This window comes from Prionailurus bengalensis, chromosome A2 (genome assembly GCF_016509475.1).
Source record: "Prionailurus bengalensis isolate Pbe53 chromosome A2, Fcat_Pben_1.1_paternal_pri, whole genome shotgun sequence".
NCBI classification, from domain to species: domain Eukaryota; kingdom Metazoa; phylum Chordata; class Mammalia; order Carnivora; family Felidae; genus Prionailurus; species Prionailurus bengalensis.
The window spans coordinates 144,768,977-144,789,410 of record NC_057348.1 but is presented as its reverse complement, the minus strand read 5'-3'; the positions used below and the strand labels follow the sequence as shown (position 1 = coordinate 144,789,410).

The 20,434-nt window shown below is 49.3% G+C and overlaps 2 protein-coding genes across 4 annotated transcripts in view; one reads left to right on the top strand and one right to left on the bottom strand.

The window, feature by feature from the left end:
* Positions 1–8,548, top strand: part of TNPO3 (transportin 3) — a 77,645-nt gene extending 69,097 nt beyond the window's left edge. For both annotated transcript variants that reach the window (XM_043589487.1, XM_043589488.1), the window contains 2 exons: positions 5,654–5,745; positions 7,376–8,548. In XM_043589487.1, the coding sequence (XP_043445422.1) occupies positions 5,654–5,714 (61 nt within the window). In that variant the 3' untranslated portion in view covers positions 5,715–5,745; positions 7,376–8,548. The remainder of the gene's footprint in view (positions 1–5,653; positions 5,746–7,375) is intronic.
* Positions 8,549–9,445: 897 nt separating this feature from the next.
* On the bottom strand, positions 9,446–19,501 carry IRF5 (interferon regulatory factor 5). Of its 2 annotated transcripts, none has more exons than XM_043589489.1 (9): positions 19,376–19,501; positions 15,125–15,330; positions 12,875–13,064; positions 12,396–12,460; positions 11,860–11,893; positions 11,423–11,692; positions 10,759–11,151; positions 10,555–10,673; positions 9,446–10,282 (listed from the first exon to the last, which is right to left on the bottom strand). In XM_043589489.1, the coding sequence occupies exons 2-9, from the start codon at positions 15,317–15,319 to the stop codon at positions 10,034–10,036; spliced, it is 1,515 nt and encodes a 504-aa protein (XP_043445424.1). In that variant the 5' UTR covers positions 15,320–15,330; positions 19,376–19,501; the 3' UTR covers positions 9,446–10,033. The 2 variants fall into 2 exon arrangements, with proteins under 2 accessions (XP_043445424.1, XP_043445425.1); XM_043589490.1 differs by lacking the exon at positions 19,376–19,501 and adding an exon at positions 16,648–16,896.
* Between the last annotated feature and the right edge of the window lie 933 nt (positions 19,502–20,434).

Below are 20,434 nucleotides of genomic sequence, written 5' to 3'. Positions count from 1 at the left end.
AATGATTTATAGGTCTGATAATGTGTGTTACAGTAAGGTTTGGTGATAGTGAAAACACTGGAAATATTCTAATTGCCCATCAAGAGAAAATAATTAATAGAATGTAACTAAATTGGCACTAAAAAAACATGAAAGAATATGCATGTGATGATATAGAAAGTGTATGATACAGGGAAAAAAATAACAGTATCATATAACCCAACTTGTACTGACAATTTAAAAAAATTTTAATTGTCATAAAATACCATAGAATTTACCGTTTCAACCATTCAACCATTCTTAAGTGTGCTGTTTGTAGTGTTACATACATTCACATTGTTGTGCAATTCCAGAATTTTTTTTCATCTTGTAAGGCTGAAACTATAACCATTAAACAGCTCCCTCTCTTCCTGTCCCCTAGTCCCCAGCAACCATTATTCTACTTTATGTTTCTATGATTTGACTACTCTAGATATTTCATACAAGTGAAATCATATGGTATTTGTCCTTTTGTGACTCACTTAGCATAATGTTCTCAAGGTTCATCCATGTTGTAGCATTTGTCAGAATTTCCTTCCTTTTTAAGGCTGAAAAACATTCCATTTTATGTATATACTACATTTTATTTATCACTCATCTGTTGATGGACATTCGGACTGCTTCTGCCTCTTGGCTATTGTAAGTAATGCTGCTATGAACATAAGTGTACAAATATCTCTTCAAGATCCTGCTTTCAGTTCTTTTGGATTGAGAAGAATTCTCAACACTGTCCTTTTCCCCACTGGATGGTCTTTGGTACCCTTATTGAAAATCATTTGAGGGGCGCCTGGTGGCTCAGTCAATTAAGCGTCTGACTTCAGCTCAGGTCATGATCTCACAGCTCAGAGGCTGGAGCCTGCTTTAGATTCTTTCTGTGTCTCCCTCTCTTTTCTGCCCCTCCCCTGCTTGTGCTCGCTCGCTCGCTCGCTCTCTCTCAAAAATAAACATTAAAAATTTTAAAAAAAAGAAAGAAAATCATTTGAGCATATATGCAAGGGATTTATTTTGGGCCCTCTCCTCTATTCCATTGATCTCTTTGTCTTTATGTCAGTACCATACTGTTTTGATTACTATGGCTTTCTAATAATTTTGAAACTGGGAAGTGTAAGACCTCCAACTTTGTTCTTTGTCCAAGATTATCTTGGCTATTCGGGGTCTTTTGAGATTCCATGTGAATTTTAGGGTAGGTTATTTTATTTTCACAAAAAAATGTCATTAGAAGTTTTGATAGGGATTGCATCAGATCTATAGATTGCTTGGAGTAGTATTGACATCTTAACAATTGACATCTTAACAATTTAAGTCTTCCAGTCCATGAACATGAGATGTCTTTACATTTATTGGTGTCTTTAATTTCTTTCAGTAACATTTTATTATAGTTTAAGTATTACAGTATTATGGTCTTTTTGATGCTTAAGTATATTAAGTATTATAGTCTTTTTGATGCTTCTATAAATGAACAAACTTGTACTTTATTTTTTTTAATTTAATTTTCATGTATGGTATGTATGTATTTTCAAGTAATCTCTACACTCAGTGTAGGGCTCAAACTCACAACCCCAAGATCAAGAGTCACATGCTCCACCAACTGAGCCAGCCAGATGCCCCTAAAGACTCTTATTTGTTGTTGTTGTTGTTGTTATTGTTTTAATGTTTGTTTATTTTCGAGTCAGGAAGGGGTCGAGGCAGGGGATGGGGGGGTGGGGGGAACACAGAATCTGAAGCAGACTCCAGGCTCTGAGCTGTTAGCACAAACCCAAGAACCGTGAGATCATGTCCTGAGCCAAAGTTGGATGCTTAACCGACTGAGCCACTCAGGTGCCCCTCAACTTGCACTTAAAAGCTGTTTTATTCTATGTATTATACATACACATAGTAAATTTCTGGAAAGATACACAGCTAAGACCAGGATCGGAGAGGAGGGAAGACTTTTCACTTTTTATTTCATAACTTTCTCTACTTTTTTTCAGGAGCATGTGGTATACTTTTATAAATAACACCAGACCTAGTTCTTAAAGGGGGAAGAAAATAAAGGTTAGGCAATGGTACAAGGGTTACTTTTCTTTTCTGAGACTTGATTTCTTAATCTTACTTTGCAAAATGGTTTACTTTCTCATCTCCCGGAGTTTCTCCAGTAATTGTGTTAATTTGTTAAAATCCCAAACCTATGAGTGATGTTATTTTGTAGCTTACTAAGTGTCTTAACATCATGTCCCCAAAGTCACTGACTTTTAGCCACAGATCAAGTGACATGCATGACTGAAACAGAGCATGTGACTACCTTCATGCCACATTTTGGCAGAAGAAGGGAATTTCCCCTTTTCTAGATAGGTGTGTATTGACTGGGATAACTTCACAAAATCATGTTCTTTTCACTATGAGTCTTCACAGTAGAAGTGGAATTCCACCTACAAGCTGTCTCAGGAGAAAGAGTGTCGCTTCTTTCTGCTCTTTTTTGCTGTATTCCATCTAGTATTGGTCAGTAGAAGAGCAGGATCAGACTGGCTCTAATTTCCATAAAGCAAATGGGAGTCTGGGGAGAGAACCCTCAAAGGACTAGGCTTACAGTCAAGGCTATTGGCTTGAATGTTGTCACTGAACTTCAGCTTATTCATCTGCAAAATAGGGTTAGTAATACCTATCTTATTCACAAGGGTTATTATGAGATACCACATGGAAATCTGAAGATTTGTCACGTAGTAGGTGATCAGTGAATGTTAACTTTCTCCATGGAAAAGAACCTGCTGGAATGTCATTATGCACTTACAAAGCTAGCCGGAGCATGTCTCCTGACAGCTCTAAGGCAACCACCCACACATTCTAAAATAAGTCTCCACCAAACCTGTATTCCCTTATCTGGGCTAATCTGTGACAAATAGAATGATAGAGAAAGTCAGAAAAGTCATGGAATTCCCCAATTTAAGGAGAACTGAGGGCACAGAAAAGGAACCCAAACAATGCAATGTTACAAACAAAAACATCTGTGATCTTTGCCCTGTGATATGGGGAAATGAAGATGCACTACCAACTTGGCCTACTTGATCTCTCATCGCTGAACAAGTTTTGCAGCTCCTCCTATAGTAGGCTGTGACAGTGGTGGGAAATGAACAGAAGATGTAATGTTAAGGTGCTAGAGAAAAGGTTTGAGATTGCTCACCTCCTCATAGTAATTCTCTTTCTCTAGTATGCACGTTGCCCTTGAACCTTCTGTTCCATGCATGACTCAGTCTCCCTTTTGAAGCTGAGGTCCTGTAACTCCTGCCTCAACATGTTGCTTTGTTTGCCATTCTAGCAGGGAAGGTAAACTGGTTCAGTTTCATTTCAGCAAGTCCAAGCCTGTTTTTCACATAGTACTGGTAATTAATTAATTCCCTAACATCTTTAGTTGGTCAGCTTCTGCTGGGGCGTTTCATTCTGCAATAATCATTCTTGGTCTCCATGCACCACTAACTATGACTAGAAGAAATCCTGCCATCATTTCCCATTTCTCTATGTTGGTGTTTATTCTCTGACTCTTATCACTTGCATGATGATCTCAAGGTCAGAAGATGTTGAATAAAGGAAGCATGGACACTAGAGTTAGAGGCCAGTATGGGGCTGTCTTCTTGCTCAAGTTGTTAGAGCCTGGTTACTCTCCGTTATGCACCAGAACATTGGGTGAAAAGGGTTGCATTTCTCAACAAACCGCTACTAGGATTATGGGGCTTGAGGAATGGTCACCATAAAAGTATTCAGAAGTATGGTGAAAGGATTGGAATTGTGGGACTGGAAGCCAGAAAATAGAACCTAGAAAAATAGTGGCCATTTTAAATGAATGAAATGGAAAATAATTGCCAGAAGGTTTGAGGCAGAAAACAAAATACTTGTAGCTTTTACGTTTTTCTTTTTTTAAAAAAATTCATTTCTTTGGGCTTAATCACCAAGGAAGGACACATTAAACATTTGGCTGCAGCTCCGGACACCAGAGCACTTGCCCACAGGACTAGGAGTGGCGCTGAGCTGGTTCGAGATGCTGGCCTTACCCCTCCTTCACCCTGGGTCACCACAGATCTCTGTACTTGCATTTTGGTTTCGGCACTTTTTCTCCTGTGTCACAAGAGAGGCAAGGAGTGGAGTTATTGTGCTCTTCCAGATTAAACCAAGCTGTCTGTTTGAGAAGGGTCGAATTTAAAACACATAAGGCTTTAGGATAGCAAAAGAATCTTAAGTCCCCATTGCTGTCCCACAGTTTAACTGTTTCCTGTTACTGTAGTTCGTTACAATAGCATGCCTCACAGTGGCTTCTTTTGGGTTACATATCTTCTTCCTTTGTGACAGTGGAAGTGTGAGCGATAGGTGCTCGCCACCCCAACTACCTCCTTTGTAGTCAGTATTGATTTGGAAATAGACTGAGGAAGGTAATGGTTGTATTGAAACATGTTAAATTCACAAATGGCAGAATTTCAGTAAACCCAGAAGACTTCATCACTTTCATTACATTGTTAAGATGAAGAGAGACTGGAAGAAAGTTTCTAGAATATTCTGTTGAATCGAATCCTGGAGTCTAAATTAAGGTTCATAATGATATTTCAGACCTTATAATAGGTGGGGAAATCCAGATGTAGGCACTAAGGGGATAGTTCTCATTCCACTTTCTTCTCTGTGGAGTCATTATGTTAGCAATTCCTTCCCCGGTGTTTAACTGTTAAGAGAAGGAGAGAGCACTTTTCTTCTGAAGATGAACCCTAGGTGGGAGTCTGTGGTTCCTAAGTTTTTCTGAGCCAAAGAGAGGGTTGCAGAAGGATGAGCATATTAGGAAGTACTTCCTTTTCCACTGTTTTTAGCTTAGCTTTATGTTTAGTTACCAACACTGGTTATGCAGACTGACAACAAAAGAATGAAGTGAGCGTCAACTGATTTCTTGGTGACTGTTTTGGACAAAAGAGGCCTTTTGAAAAAACAGGGTCAGATGAATATTGGGCTATTCAAACCCCATCTCACTGCTTGCCTAAGGACCAAGTCCTGCTTCCTCCTTCTCCCTTTCTACATGTCTTAAGCCTTTCCTATCTCCTCTCCCTTCTCCTCCCACAGGAGGAAACCCTGAGCAGCCTGTTCAACTAGAAAACCAATGACTGATAGAGACTTAGTTGCTGGACTGGGCTTTGTAAACAAAATCTGCCTTTGGAAGAGAACGAGGAAACCAGGGTGTTTTAGTTCGGCTTGTAGAGTTAAAATTATCAGCCTGAGGTGGATATGCTTGCTTTTTTACTTGGGAGTTCTGGCTTTCTTGTGTTTATGTCAGGGACTTCAACCAAGTGTTGAACTGATTTAATCCTCCAGACATTATGAGGTCAGTAATAGATGCGGCAACTGAAGCAGCTTGGTAACTCGCCCAAGAGTGGTGGACCCAAGATTCAAACCTTGGCAGTTTTTCTCCATATACTCTTTGGAAACCATACAGCATATAATTATTATCATATGCAGTAGTTAGTATTTGCCTTTGAGTTACAGAAAGATCAGAAGCAGTCAAGAGACAGTAGAGAGAGCTCCAAGCAGAGCTGAGATCCTTCTCTGTGTACTTCAGTGTTGCGGTTGTTTTTCAGCATATTGTATCTTTCTCCTGAGTCAGGGAACCATCCTGCCTTTTCTTTTCCAGTGCTGAGGAATGTAAACAAGTTTGCTGGGCCTTGCGAGACTTCACCAGGTTGTTTCGATAGCTCGCACTCCTGCACTGTGCCTGTCACCCAGGTGAGTGTCTCAGCTTTTTCCCTGGCTGTCAGGAATGCTTGGGGATGACGTAGGTTTTAATGCCCATCATGGGACTTATTACTATAGCTGGTCAGGGAAGGACTTCACAGTTTAACACTGCTGAACAGCTAGGACATGCAGGGCCCTGATTTTCTTGGGCTAAGGCAGCCAGTATTGTCAGCTTCTTTTGCATGCCGTCTTCACCCCCACAGGAAAGTTATTATAGAAGAGCTAAAAAAAATAAATAAAAATCTTCCTGTAATCTTCTTACAGACATTTTAGGGTGGTAAATGTGTATATTAAACAAATAAGTATTTTTTAACCTGGCTACCTTGGTGAAAACAGTGCTGACCTAAAGTTGACTGTGATTACATGACACCATTTCCCTAAAATTGACCTTCTAGATCAATGAGCAAAGATACTTATTCTTACCACTTTTATAGTCTAGATGCTGAAATGCCAGGTTTTTATCACTTTTATCGTCTGAATGCTGAAATGACCAAGGCCAGAGGTATAGGAAAGGTGTAGGAAAGCCTCTTTGTCTAGCTCTTGAGCATCAGTTTTTCTCCGTGTGCTTCCTAACACTCGTTCTGAGGTAAAGCGAGAAGCTTAACTGAGGACAGAAAGGACTGGGTAGTGGGATTTGGGTGCCAATTTCTTCACTGAGCGAAGAAAGGCAGCTCTCCTCTTAAGCCCCACCTTTCATGTCTTAGGCAGAATTTCTTCTCCCAGGAGGCAATTCTCAATGAATGTGCAGCACTTCCCTGGCGGTTTCTGTTATTAAATGCACCAGTAGATTAAGGGACTCTTCAGCAGTGCCTAACCACACCAGAAATTATTTCTAAACTTTGGTTCTTTAATAAGTAGTGATATCATTTGGGATCTTCAAGTTTTTCAGTGTCAGGAATAGCTAACATTGATACACTCAGGCTTCTTATTGGACAGCTATGAATGTTGGTAGCTAACGTTGATGGTGCCTTTACTGTGTGTCAGATACTGTTTCCAGTGCTTTATAAGATAATCCTCAGGCGGTTCTGTGAGTTAGTGACCGTTTTTATTCCCGTTTTACAGGGGAATAGAGGTTCCAAATGTTAAACGATTTGTGATTGTCACAGTCAGTAATCTATAGAGCTGCGATTCAGGTGTGGACATTGTGGTGCCAGAGTCCTCACTTTTAACCATGGTACTTAATACTTTTACAGAGTACCTTTTCATACAGACTAAATCGGTGGTTTTTAAAATTTTGTGAGCAGGCAGAGTCTTCCTTCAGGCTAAACTCTTGCATGAAACCCCAGTATATAAACAGACTGAAATCGATATTTTGTGGTTGGTTTGGGGTGGGCAGCCTGGACCTGTTGGTTTGCTCTACCCCCAACATACGTTCCCTAGTTTCCACAGCACACTCAGAATCAGAAAAGGGCTGCAGACTGTATCGTTAAAGCAGAAGCTGTCTTGAAATCACAAGGAAAAAATCCAACTTCTTCTTCTTCTTTTTTTTTTTTAAACTGAGTCCTTGTTGCAGAGGGTAGAATGAGGTACCTGAGCAAGTAGAGAAACGTCTGCCTTGACTTTATAAGAAGCTTACTATGTCCTGGACCACAATTATTGACTGTTTCCTCTCTTTTGTCAGGAATGTCTTTTTTAATTAGAAGACAGGAAGAAAACAAAAACCAGACTGTGTCCCACAATCAGAAACCTCCATTGTGGCAGAGGGGCCTTCACCGCCACCAGGGCGTCCCGCCAGACAGGGAGAGACTCCAGCCTTCAGAGGCCATCCTGAGGAGTTCCTGTTTGGGGGTGTGAGGGAAAATCAGCGCGGTTTAAAAAAAGATGGCTGTGGCCTGTCCGGTGTGGTGGGAGGGGAGCTGGTTTCCTGGTGAACTTGTTTCAAAAGGAAAAGTAATTTTAAAGAAATAAAAAAGGAAACAAAAAAAAGGAAAACTAAACTGAAACCAGAACTGAAACGTTCACTTGGCAGCAGTGACATGCACACATACACACACGTACCTACACACACATGCTAACATGCATGTGCACATACAATAAAATAAAAGTACAAATTTTTATGAAGCAGAAACCATTTACTTAGAGAAAATGGGAATTCAGATGAAATCGCTGCAATTGGAAGAAAAGGGTCAGGATCCTCTCTTAAGGTTTTCTATTGTTTTTTCCTCTCTTTCTCTCCCACCCTCCCTTCTTGCCCTTTCCCCCTCCTCTTTTAACGAAAACGAGTAGAAATTTATCGCACTCTCCCAGCGTTTCTTCCCACCTCTAGAGTTGCTCAGACGAGGAGCCTGTTTGTTTTATATCATGGTCACATCAGTGATACCAGGACCTGTGAGGGCCAAAATTCATGTATATCCCAACCCTGACTCTATCCAATCTCTAAATCCACTTCCAATCCACAGTGGGTTGTCATCAGCCAAAATTAGGGTGAGTGGGATATAAATGTATATTCTAAGTTTTAGGTTTTTTTAAGAATTTTTTTTTTTTTTTTTTAAATTTTTCACCCACAGACAGGAGAGAGGGAAAAAGGAGGGTGGGTGGGAATATGAGGGAAAGTGTTTACAGGGCTAACTGTATTTTACTAAAAAATGTGGAAATTATTTGACTCTGTTGGGGGGTGAGGCGGGAGAGGGAAGCCCAAAGCTGATCTTAATGTTTTAAAGGAGTTGCAGCCCTGCACAGGTGTTAGATTTGAGGGCACTGTTCTGTCTGGTGTTACAGCCATCTCAAGAACAAATCAACAGCAACAAAACAAACAAACAAAAAAAAAGAAAAGAAATAAATTTTTAAAATTTAATCAGTGTTTGTTTTTCCTTCCTTTTACTGCCTCGGAGCTCTGAAATGATACAGCTAGACGACACGAGTGAGCAGTCTTAGCCATTACCTGGTAGACGGCTGCCTATGGAGTTTAAACAGCAGGCGCCTGCTCTTGGTGCCACGGACCCTTCATATTTCAGGGGAGTGGCTCATTCTGCATCTTTTATTCTTCTAGTTCACCCTAAAGCTCATGCTACATTTGTGGTACGTATATTCTTTCTCCTGTGGCCACCCAAGTAGATGGATTAATTCCTAACCTACTGAGTACAATATTTGGTCTTTGAAAAAAAGAAGCCTGTATTGCAGTATGCTTGACATAGAATAAGCTGCACATATTGAAGTTATACAGCTGATAAGCTTTGACATAGGGTACACCCATGAAACCATTAACACAAGATAGTGAACATACCTTTACTCCCAAAAGTTTCCTCATGCCTCTTACCATCCACCCCATGCTCAAGTAGGCACTGATCTGCTGTCACTGTAGATTAGTTTGCATTTTCTTTAGTTTTATATAAATAGGATCATTCAGTATGTTAAAGTAATTGGGTTTTAAGCTAATAAGCTTGACTGCAGAGCTCTATCTAATATTGAAACCAATGAAACAAACCTTCCTGCATAACATCAGTTGTTCTCAGAGTTTGACTTGGACAGGATCTTAGGCTGCATACATTTAAAAATCCACACCCTTACTTCAGCTAGCTTCCTCCTGGAAAGCAAAGCCAGCCAGTTCAGTGCTCCTGGCGCCCTACTGACTCATCAACCTAGAAGGCAGACCCGCCCTCTGTCACGGCCCCAGAGATGGAGGGCAGGTGCTAGGGGAAATAGAGCCAGCTGATATCAGAAATCGGGTCTGGTAGAACAGCATGGAAGCAACTGGATCTTTTCAATATTTATTAATTGAAAAATACATAAAATTCCACTTCTATTCCATGTTCTTTCAAGGAGGTAGCTGTCAGCCTTAAGCATCTGGTATAATACCTGTGTGCATATCTGTCTCAGATATGAGGGTGTGAGGCTCAAACTAGGGAACCCCCAAATCAGATCAGGCCCATGCCCTGTTGAGAGAGCATGGCGCACAGCACTTGACTGTTTTTGCCTGAGGAATTGGGGGGCAACCACAAGGGTGGGCCACTCTGGGACAGATCCCTCTCAGCTAGGCCCCTAGGGTTGGGGGAGTTCTCTGCTCACCGGGGCTGATGGCTGAGTTCCTCCAGAGTGAGCAGAGGCGAGGCACATCCAGGAAGACTGAGCCCTGAAAGCAAAAGTGGCTTCTAGCTTCCCTCAGATGCTGTGAGGAGAGCCTGGAACACAGAGCTCTCTTCCCTCTCCTTAGCACAAATCCACTTCCAGAAGACCCAGAGAGAGGACCTGCGAGCCAATCAGGTGCCAACTGGGGCCATTGCACCTCCACATGTATCCACACAGACACCTGGGAAGCCCGTGCCAGTCACTATCCACAGTCTCATTGTTGCATGCCGACTGGGTGCATGGGCCAGGCCCCCTGGCCAGCACCAAGACCTGCCACAGGAGGGGCCTGGGCCACAGGCTGCAACCGCTGCTGGGACTGCCAGATGTGATGGAGCTCCTTGAACTGTTCCACCATGTGGTCTTTGAGGTCTGGGTTTGAGATCTGTAGCCGGATACTATCAGCTGACCAAGAAAGCTCCCCTGAGAACATCTCCAGCAACAGCCGAGCTGCTACAGGCACCACCTGGGAGGCAAAGAGGGACAGGAGAACCTTGGCGGGACTGTCAAATCTAGTTGTGCCTGAGGCATCCATCAGGAAGAAGGGCCACCAATTTCTACTTCATACAAAGGCTAGTTACGTGTGGATAGCCCTGGGCCTTGATTATCACTGGCCGCCAAGTTCACACTGCTCAGAGAGCCCTGAGCCTCCACCCTGGGGCAAGAGCTGAGCCCCAGGATTTCCCAGTATTCAAGCCAAAGCAGAGTGGGGGCTTGAGAGATGAGATGGTGGTATACCTGTACAGTGATGAGCTTCTTCTCTCGGGGTTTGAGGTCAGGCCACTCCTCCCCAAAGCAGAAGAAGATCTCAAATGGTGGCGGGGTGTTGGTCTGGCCCTTCTGGAACAGGATGAGCTCTGTAGCAAGATCAAGACCCTTAGAGGCTAGAACCATGCTCCTGGACGACAGGAAGCCAGGAGGAACATAATGTGGTTCCCTCACCATTGAGAAAATGCTCCAGGCTGAAGAGCTTGGTTTTGACCTCCCGCTGGATGGGGTTGGGCTGTGAGCCGTGGGCTGAGGCGCAGGGCCCGCTCCAGAACACCTTGCACTGGCACAGGCGGATGGCATACAGATCTTGGCCTTGCAGCTGGAGTATAAGCCCGCGGTCCAGGACATCCAGCAACTGGTTTGTGTAGAAGCGTTGCTTGTCGCTGGGAATGTCCTCAGGGCTGGGGAAGCGCACTTGCTCCAGGCTCACGGGGCCAAAGAGCTCTACCTGCTCTTGGGTGGCCTCCAGCTGGCTGTAGAAGAGCCGGCAGCCCTGTGGGTTGCTGATGGTGAGGGCACGGGGTGGCCGCCCCCGGTACTGGAACTTGATCTCCAAGTCAGTCACTGTGGGGCAGAGGGCAGGCCCGCCCAGTCTGTGAGCCCTGTGCCTCCTCGTTCTGCAGCCCACTGACTTGCTCTCTGCCCAGCAGCCAGGCCATCTAGTCAGCTCTCCCACTTCTGTCTCCCCCCCCCCACCCAAGGAGGGACTGGCTTGAGCATCTTTGCTCTTCATCCTCCACCCTTCTTGCAAACCAACCAAACCCGCCCCCCCCCCAGCACTGTTTTTGGACACAGCACCTCCCCCCCCCCCCTCAGCTCTCCTGTGGGTCCTTACAAGGCAGCATGTGGGGGCTGATCAGCAGGTCGGGCAGGAGTTGTTCGCCTGTGGGGGGCAGGCTGGCAGCCAGGGACCCAGGCTGCAGGCTCGGCAGGACCGCAGGGAGAAGCTCCCCAAAGCCAGCAGGGTTGCCAGGGGTGGGGCCCAGGAGGCTGGGGTCTGGTGCAGGAGGGCCCAGCACCACAGGTGGCTGGAGAGTGGGTGGCCACTTGACATCCTCTTTGGGTAAGGAATAGGGTGCCATGGGGGGGCCAGGTTGCACTGCTTCTACAGAGGGTGGGGGCAAACAGAGCTTTAATGCCACTTCTGGTAACCGCCCCCTAGGCCCACCTACTCTTGGCCCTGGGCCTCCCTTCAGCCCCCTCCCAGGTGCCTGTGGTACCTGCAGCTTCTCCTTACTCTAGGCCCCCAACCACACCACCTCCCAGCCCCACCTGTGAGGCTCAGGCTTGGTAACATCCTCTGGAGCTGAAGAGAAGACAGGCAAAGGAGAAGGGAAGAGGCCAGAGAGAGAGAAGGGAGGCCAGGTTAATGAATTGATCTGATGCTAAAGAAATAACACATGAGCACCACAAAAGGCAATTCCCCAGTGTTCAGCTTAGCAAGGCCAGACCCTGCCTCCAGTCCCAGCTCTGCCCTCCCAGGCAGGTGAGTGAGCTCTCAGGGCCTCCGTTTCCTCATCTGCCTTCTATAGGTAGTAACACCTACTCAGCCCCAACTCCTGAGGGTGTGTCAGATGACATCTGGTCATGTTTTGTGCCAACAAAACCCTAAGGAGATTCAGGGTGCTGACTGTGTTCCTATCAGAACTCCCAAGAAGAAGCTCCAGAGAAGAGCTACAGAAAGGGCAGTAGGGCCCTGGAGGAAAGGGGCCGCTTAATCCTAAAGCAGAGCAGGACAGCAGAAAGGCCGTAACAAGGCCCACCATGTCAGTGCATGCAGACACTGCCAAGAGTGGCCCGGAGCTCACCTCTTCCTCTTCCTCCTCCTCCTCCTCTCCTGCACCAAAAGCGTAATCCTCACTGGGCTGTGACTCTGCAGAGCAGGGAGAGAAAACAAAAACAGAAACGCAGTCAGTGGAGGAGGAGGAGATGGGAGAAGGCCATCAGGGCTCCATGGGGCAGCTCCTGCTGTGGCTTCTTCCCTGCCGAGAGCTACCCAAACAGGAAGGTGGAAGGCCACACAGCCACCAGGAATCACTAGGGGCCTCTCTGACCCCATGGCACTAAGCTCCTTAGGCCACTAGACCTACACTCACTGGAGCCAAGAACAAGGGCAAGGTGAGCAAGATAGACACAAAGCCTGGTCTGTGCCAAGCCATCCCGGGCCTCACAAATGGTCCGTCGCAGGCCACTGCTGGAAGCCCGGGGGGTAATGACCTCGCAGGCCCAGGGCCCTGCCCCTTCCCGCACAGTTTCCTTAGGTGACCCATGGGGTCAGGCGTGATACCTGCAGGAGCGTGGCCATTAGAGCAGACCTCGTAGATCTTGTAGGGCTGAGGTGGCATGTCCCGGGGTCCATCATAGATGAGGCGGAAGTCACGGCTCTTGTTAAGGGCACAGCGCAGGTTGGCCTTCCACTTGGCCGGGTCTGCCTCATCCACCCCTTCGGTGTACTTTCCTGTCTCCTTGGCCCAGGCCTGGGCAAGAAGAAAAGATAAGGCAATCACAGAGAACCTCAACCTTCGCCAAAGCCCCAGCCCCTCCTGGCCTCTGGGAGTCACTGCTGAGCCAGTGAGACCTTCAGGGACACACAGCCTGACCTGAGTGTCCCTCTGCAAGGTAGGGGATACGACTCTAGGCCTTCCCAGCCCTTAGGGCTCCTAAGTGCTTTGAAAGGCATCTTATCCACTGCTCCTGCAAGGGTAAATAAGGTAAAATCTCTAAGGAGAATGGTGGATGAGAACATAGGATCTGGAGTGGGACCAGGTTTGAATCTGGAAACTGCCACCCACCAGCTTTGTGCCAGGGGCATGTCACTTTGCCTCTTTTTGCTGTGATGACCTCATCACAGTGCCCACCTCACAGGGTGGTAGCAGAGACTCCAAGGCCCACAAAGCTCTCAGAACTGTGCCTGCACTTTGGACGGGCTCCATACACTTTAGCCGTTGGTATTATTTTTGAGGGTCAGTTGGCTAATACCAGGATTACAAAGGTTTCTTCCCTTTAACGTAGCAATTCGACTTCCAGGAATTTATCCTAGGGGTACAGAAGCATCCGCACAAAATTCTGCACATAAACAAGGTTTATTCATTGCAGCACTCTTTGTAAAAGCGGAAGACCCCAAATAAATGTCCCTCAATGGGCACTAGTTAAATTATGGCCAATCCTTAGAACGGAATAGTGGGCAGCAAGAAAAAAAAAGGAGGGGGGGGGGCCTTTGATATCCTAACATGTCATAATCTTCAAGAAATACGAGGTACAGGAGGGTATGTATACACCTATCATTTTGTAAAAAGCAGGAGGACAGATAGGTACATATCTGCACACATGCACAAAAATCTCTCAGGAAGGATAAACAAGACACTGACAATACTAACTGCCTCCAGGGAGGGAATGGGTGGCTGAAGACAGGGGTGGGAGGGAGACTTTGCTGCAAACCATTTTACACTTTTTAAATTTTGAATTGTGTTACCTCGTCAAAAATAAGAAACGGATTTGAAAAGAACCTTCAAAGGGTAAATATCAACCTGCAAAGACTAAGGAGACCCTATCCAAATGTTTAAAAATAAGGATTCTCTTCAACGCAGCAATGTTGAACTCTAGGAACTAATCCCAAAGAAAATCATTTAAGATGTACAACGGGTAAGAGTTTAGAGGGTATCCGTGGCAACGGGTCTTCGACACTGAAACACTAAGCACTAAGCAATGTGAAGTGTCCAAAAACTGGGTTTGGATATCTAAACTGCTAAGCCCCGCACTGGTCACGGAAAGTGACGTGGCATTTAGGGCAGAGGAAAGCTGGTTCCGATGTTGGATGGTGAAAAGTGCAGGATATTCCAGGTTGATTCCATTTTTGAATTTTATAGACACACATGCAGAAAACTGAACATACAAGCAAAAAATTTCCATAGTTGTTACCTCCTCATGTTAAGATTATGGGGGCATTCTGTGGTCTTTTAGAGTATGTGCACTCCAAACACACACACTGCACACATACTCGTGTGATGAGAAAGTGACAAGAAAAGGCAGGAGGAGGAGGAGTTACAGGAAGGTCTCCTGGGGGCCTTTCCGTCCCCACCTTGCTCTGGGCACAAGGTTAAAAAAAGGCACACTGCAGGGGTGCCTGGGTGGCTCAGTCAGTTAAGCGTCCGACTTAGGCTCAGGTCACGATTGCACAGTTCATGGGTTTGAGCCCGGTATCGGGCTCTCTGCTGTCAGCATAGAACCCGCTTCAGATACTCTGTCTCCCTCTCTCTCTCTTCCTCCCTTGCTCTCTCACACACACACACTCTCTCTCTCATAAACAAATAAACATAAAAAAATTTTTTTTAAAAAAGCACACTTTAGGGGCACCTCGTGGCTCCGTTAGAAAAAAAAAAAAGGCACACGGTGGTTATGCCTGCCTCCCCTTAGTCCAAGCCTGCAGTCGCCTGCGGCAAGGCAGCTGGGACAGCGGTCAGTTTAAGATGTATGGGGAGGTCCTCTTCTAGGGAGGGGGTGCATCAGAAGTCCAGGAGTACCCCCATCCTGGGCTTACCTTGAAGATGGTATTATCTCCGTCCTGGCTGGGGCCGTGCCGTGTGGCATGGCGCCAGGGGATGTAGAAGAATTTCCTCTCCCCATTGACCCACTGAAGCCCTGGGTACTGGCAGCTGTTCACCTGGGCCACCAGCCAGGGCTTGAGTCGCACACGGCGGGGTGGAGGGGGGGGCCTGGGGCCCGGCTGGTTCATGGCAAAGGGATCTGCAGGAGAAAGCCAGAGGGGGACATCAGAAGCTCTGCAGCTGGCCGCTCCCTGCAGCAGGAAGATGTGCAGGGGGCCAAGCCAGGGATTTGCTGGCTTCCTCTTCCTCTCTGGTCTGCCCAGATGCTCACGGCCAATTCTCTTTTCCAACTGTCAGCTTTCTGGTCACAGGGTCACTGCATCTGCTTTGTGTTCGGGAGGTGGGAGAGGGGGTGGGGTTCAGATAGAGGGGGTGCATGCGTGCCCCGCCCAGGCATGCTTTACCAGGTGGGGCATCAATTCCCCAGCTGCTGTGAGGCTGCAGCGGCCCAAAGGCACAGGGCGGCCCATTGCTGCCTCACTCCACGGCTAGGCAGCCCACAGCCGGTGAGTGACTGATACACGGGGACAAAAAGCCAGTCCCCTTGCTTCAGATGGGGCAAACCGGTGCAACAGGCGCTCCAGAGCTCCGTGTGGGGTCAAACCGAAGGCCATCTGCAGCCGATGCCACTTCCTTGCTTAGCTTTCTTCCTGCCCCACCCTGCTCCCCTCCTCTCCCCACCCCTTCTGCCCTCCCTCTCCTTATCCGGAGAACTCCCTCACTATGCCCCCTTCTAGGAAACTTGGCCAAAGACCAAGTCCCAGCATGTGAATGGAGGAAGGGTTTTCACACCCACTCTTCAGAGCTTCCTTTCTTCCTCAGTTTCCCTCCAAGGATGAAGCTTCCCCACACCTGGACATCTTGAGAGAAATCCCATCAGCCCACTCAGTCTACCTCCTGCCTCACCAGGGCAGCAGCCTTAAGTGGGACTTGAGAAATACCAGCCAACTGATATACCTCAGATGTTGGAAGCTTCTGTCCTCCAGCTACTTCTCCCCGACCAGCCCTGCTCTCTCCAGGATCCTCCTCTGAGGGGGGTTAAGACCAGACATAAGAGGAAGGCTGCTGGGGCTGTGACACAGGCGAGGGTCCAAGGGGGGTCAGGCCTGTCAGGGAAGGAATGGCTGAAGGAACTAGGGCGTCTGGATTAGTGGGTAGGGACAAGAGCTATCCTTTGTGGCACCACCATGTGACAAAAGGACTAGGGTTTGAGTCAATACCTGGACAGCCTCCACTGAGGCAGACTAGACCCAGGTTGAAAAAAATTTTAACAGCTAAAGCTATGCAATCAATAGGCTCGGCCTGGGAGCCACTGGTTTCTGGGGGGTACCTACGCCCAGGTGGGCTTCCAGGTGGCCTGCCTTAGGTGGCAGATTGACCAAGATGATCTCTCAGGGCTGGACCCTATCATTCCAGGCCTGCTGGGAGCCCTGGCCTCGGTTTCCCTGCCCAGTACCTTTTTGGCTGTGGTGCTAAGCGCCACCACCACGCTGCTAAGAAGTCTCCATCTGCGGGCCTCTCCTCAGGGCAGTGCCCAGCTCTGGGCTAGGACAGGGAGTTTAGGAGAGCCCCCAGCCCTGCCCCCAGGCCTTAAAAGATTGAGGGTTCAGTTCCCCTTTCTACACCAGCCTCCACCCAGCCCCAGGGGAAATGAAAGTGGCCAGAACAGACAACTCGGAAATCTGACTCACTGTGAACTGGGGGAAAGCTACATGGAAAAATTCACATTTGGGTCCCCAAGACCAAATTCTCAATCCCTCACCCCGTAGCCCATCCCCCAGTCCCCTGCTGACGGTCACTGTACATTTGGTGTGGTTCACGGCTGTGGGGATGGCCTCACCCACCACATTTGTATTTGTAGCTCCCACCCGCATCCTCAGACGAGAGGCCGTAGTCCTAGAATGACCGGTGATAGCCACCAAGAGCTGCCATTCTGGCTATGTGAAGAGGACAGAGGAAAGCTCTGGTGACCCAGAGGGGAAGGCCAGCTTCCCTGACGACCAGCCCCCGACACGGTCAGGCCCGCAGCTGCGCCAGGGGTGATGGAGCCGGGAGACCAGACAGGCCTACTCCTCTCTCTGCCCAGGGCAAGGAGGAAGTTAGGGTGACTCCCTCCCCAGCCGCCTAGCCTGGCCCAGCAGTGCTGTTCAGTAGAAAGATGTTGAAATTATTCACATCAGTAATGTACAATCCTTTCGTGTATTCTAAGGAGGGGAATATGGAGAAAGGGCTCCCGTAACAAGCAGCCAGGGCCAAGGGAGGGTATCCGGCAAGCAGGCCAAAGAAAGATCTTCTGCCTCAGGTGCACCAGGCCCAGGCTCAGTGTGTTTCCCAGCGAGGCTTCCTCCTGCCTAGAGGTGGGCTTAGATCTGCTTCAGACTATCCTAATGCCAAGAGTTCTGAATTTCAATGCGTTTGGGCCCCGTCCCACTTTCCCTCCAGGTAGAAATAGTGGCCCAGACTTCCCGGGCACCTCAGGAGCTATTGCACAGCTCTCAGAAAGTCCATCCACACTGTGCTCTGCCCGTGGGAGGACTTGATTTTTCAGTAGAGGGCCAGGGGGTCTGCCCTGACTCATTGACAGCTGAACACGTGTGCCTTCTGGAGACTTGGGGTGACATTTCTGTGGCCCCCACACCTAGGATTTGAGCCCCGGAGAGTGGGGAAAGCCAGAAGAACCTGCATCAGTTTCCATGGAAATAAGGAAAAGGTGTGGGCTGCTGAGGACCTGAGAAAGCCCTTATGGGTGAATTCTGTAACAGTGAAGCATCGAGAAGGGCAGCCCAGGAACCTCTGCTGGGGTAGGAAAGCCCCACAATTCACGCCAAGGCCCTGGAATCCCCGGAGCCAACCACCTGAGGAGCCCGGAACCCTGCGGAGACCAGGGACCCCCTAGGGGAGGAGCTCTGCAGCCGGGTGGTGGGAGGAGCAGCAAGCCCCTTGCTACCAGTCTGATTCACACAGCCTCCCGGTAAATCCCACACTAAGTTCAGGGATAAGGCAAAGGGTTCCCTGCGCCTGGCGTGACCCTAAATCCCACCGCCTCCAGGTGAGTTGACCACATCCCGAGACAAGCTGAGGCCCAGATGCCTCTCTAGGCTTCCTTCAGGGGAAGGCCAGGGTGCAGGGGGAAACCCCAAAGTAAGGCCTTTAGGCAAAAAAGGGTGGTTTCCCAGTGCCTCCCTGCACTTGACGGAGCCTTAGCGCCCCCACCGGCTAGTTCCAGGGAGGGCGGGACGATGCTTGTGGCCTTACTGCCCCTCTATTCTCCTCCATCGGCCCCGCCTGCGTCCTGGCAGGTCCTGGTCGCTTATCCCCGTTTGGGGCGCGCGGGGAGCCCAGGCCAATCCCGCGGATCCACCCCCGGGGCGCGGGCTCAGCTTCTGCCTCTTGGAACGCTCCGCGGGCTGATGGCGTCCCCTGTCTCTTCCCCCACCCTTCCGTGCCCGCCGCCCATCCCCTGCCCCTGCTCAGAGACTGCCCAGAGAGTACTGCGCGCGGTGGCGGGCACCTTCTACCCGCGTCGGCCACAGTCATCTCACTTTCCCTCTACTTTTAGACTCGTTTTGTTTTTAAGTTCGAGGGAAGTCTGTAAGGAAACTAGTCCAAGAAGTGCGCCCCGTGATTCTTCTCTGCTAGGATGGTCAGTGCCTCTTGTTCTCGGCCACTAGTCAAAAGACGGCGCCTCCGCCCGACACCATCTTCCCACACACTCTGCCCGAATTCCTGTCATTGGCAGGTGCCCAGGGAAGAGATGCGAAGCGTGCAAAAGGGGGGAATAGGGGCTCACCCCTCTACGACCCAAGCTAGACCGCTGTCGGGCGCCCAGGCGCTCCCCATCCTTGCGGCGGCGAGACGGAGGGAGAGCAGAGTAGACCTAGGGCTCCTGGCAGCGGTGACCCCTCCGCCGGGTCCCCGGGCTCCCCGGGTGCCTGAGGGACGAAGGCTGCGGGTGTGAGGCACCCCAGGCTGATCCGGACGTAGGAAGCACCTTGGAGGCCGCCAGACCGGAGGGGCACGCCCTGCCGTGGGCGCCCCCTCTCCCCCCCGCCACCGCGGGAGCTAGAGCGCCCGGAGGAGCCGGACGCGGACCCCTCCCGCGCGCCCGCCGTACCTCCGTTCCCCGCCCGCCGCCGGCCGGTGCCCGCAGGGCGCGGAGAGGAGCGCGGGCGGCCGAGACCTACCTGTCTCCGATGCACCCGCGTGGCTGCGCCCGGGAGCACGGGCCGGGCGGCGGGGCCGAGCTGCGCTCTCCCGGAGCTGCGCCTCCCGCTCGCCTGGCACTTCCGCATCACCCGCCCCCGCCCCTGGATCGCGGCCGCCGAGCCTCTGCGCGCCGGCGGCGCCCCGCCCTGCCCCTCGGGACCACCCTGGACGCCCCCGGCTCTGACCCGGCGACTGAGGGCTGCAGAGCGGGCCAGGCCGGGTCCCCCCCCCCCCCCCCCAGTGCTGCCCAAGGCCTCTGGGGGAAACGGCAGGCCGAGCGGTGGCCTGGACCGACTACTGGGCTCCTTCGGCAATCTGGAACCGCAAAATAGTCATTTGACAGCCCCAGACCCCCTCCCCACGAAGCCAAAGTGCTCGGCGGGGCCCGGGAACTTCCCTAGCCCGCGCCCTCCGGGAGTTCAAGTTCGGGTCAGACACAGGCCGTCAACAAAGTACAAACGAGGGCGCGGTAGGGCCGACTGATAGGTAGCTTCTCGGTCCTCTCCCTGCCCGCCCGCGCTCCTTGGAGGGTCGCTCCAGGGCCAAGCTGCTGGCATCTGGATCCGGACACCCCCATCCTCGACGTGCTTGCAGACAAGGATCCTCAAGCCATTCTGTCCCTTTTTCTGAGTCTCAACCTGCCTGCCCCAGCTCTCCCTCCCTGGTTGCCTTTGGGACCTCTCAGGATCAGTGCGTAGTCTCTTGTCCCACACTTAACTGCTACCTTGACCATCCATCTGTCTTCTGAACGTTCTTTGATTTCACAAATGGGCCTCACTCACTGGCCCCAAACTTCATACGTCCTGTTCCTTCTCCTGGAGCATTCTTTGCTTGATAATGACTGTTCTCCGAATTTTGTTTCAGCATGGCCTCCTCTGGAAAGCCTACCTTGACTTCCTCTCCTTGGTCGGGTTTCTGAGCTCTAAAGTTCATCCTCACTGGTTTCCCTTATGAAATTCTTATTTTAAAGTCTGATTCCCACTGGAATCAGCTTACTCGGGGATTACTCTTGTTTTTTCATTGTTTTCTATAGTAAT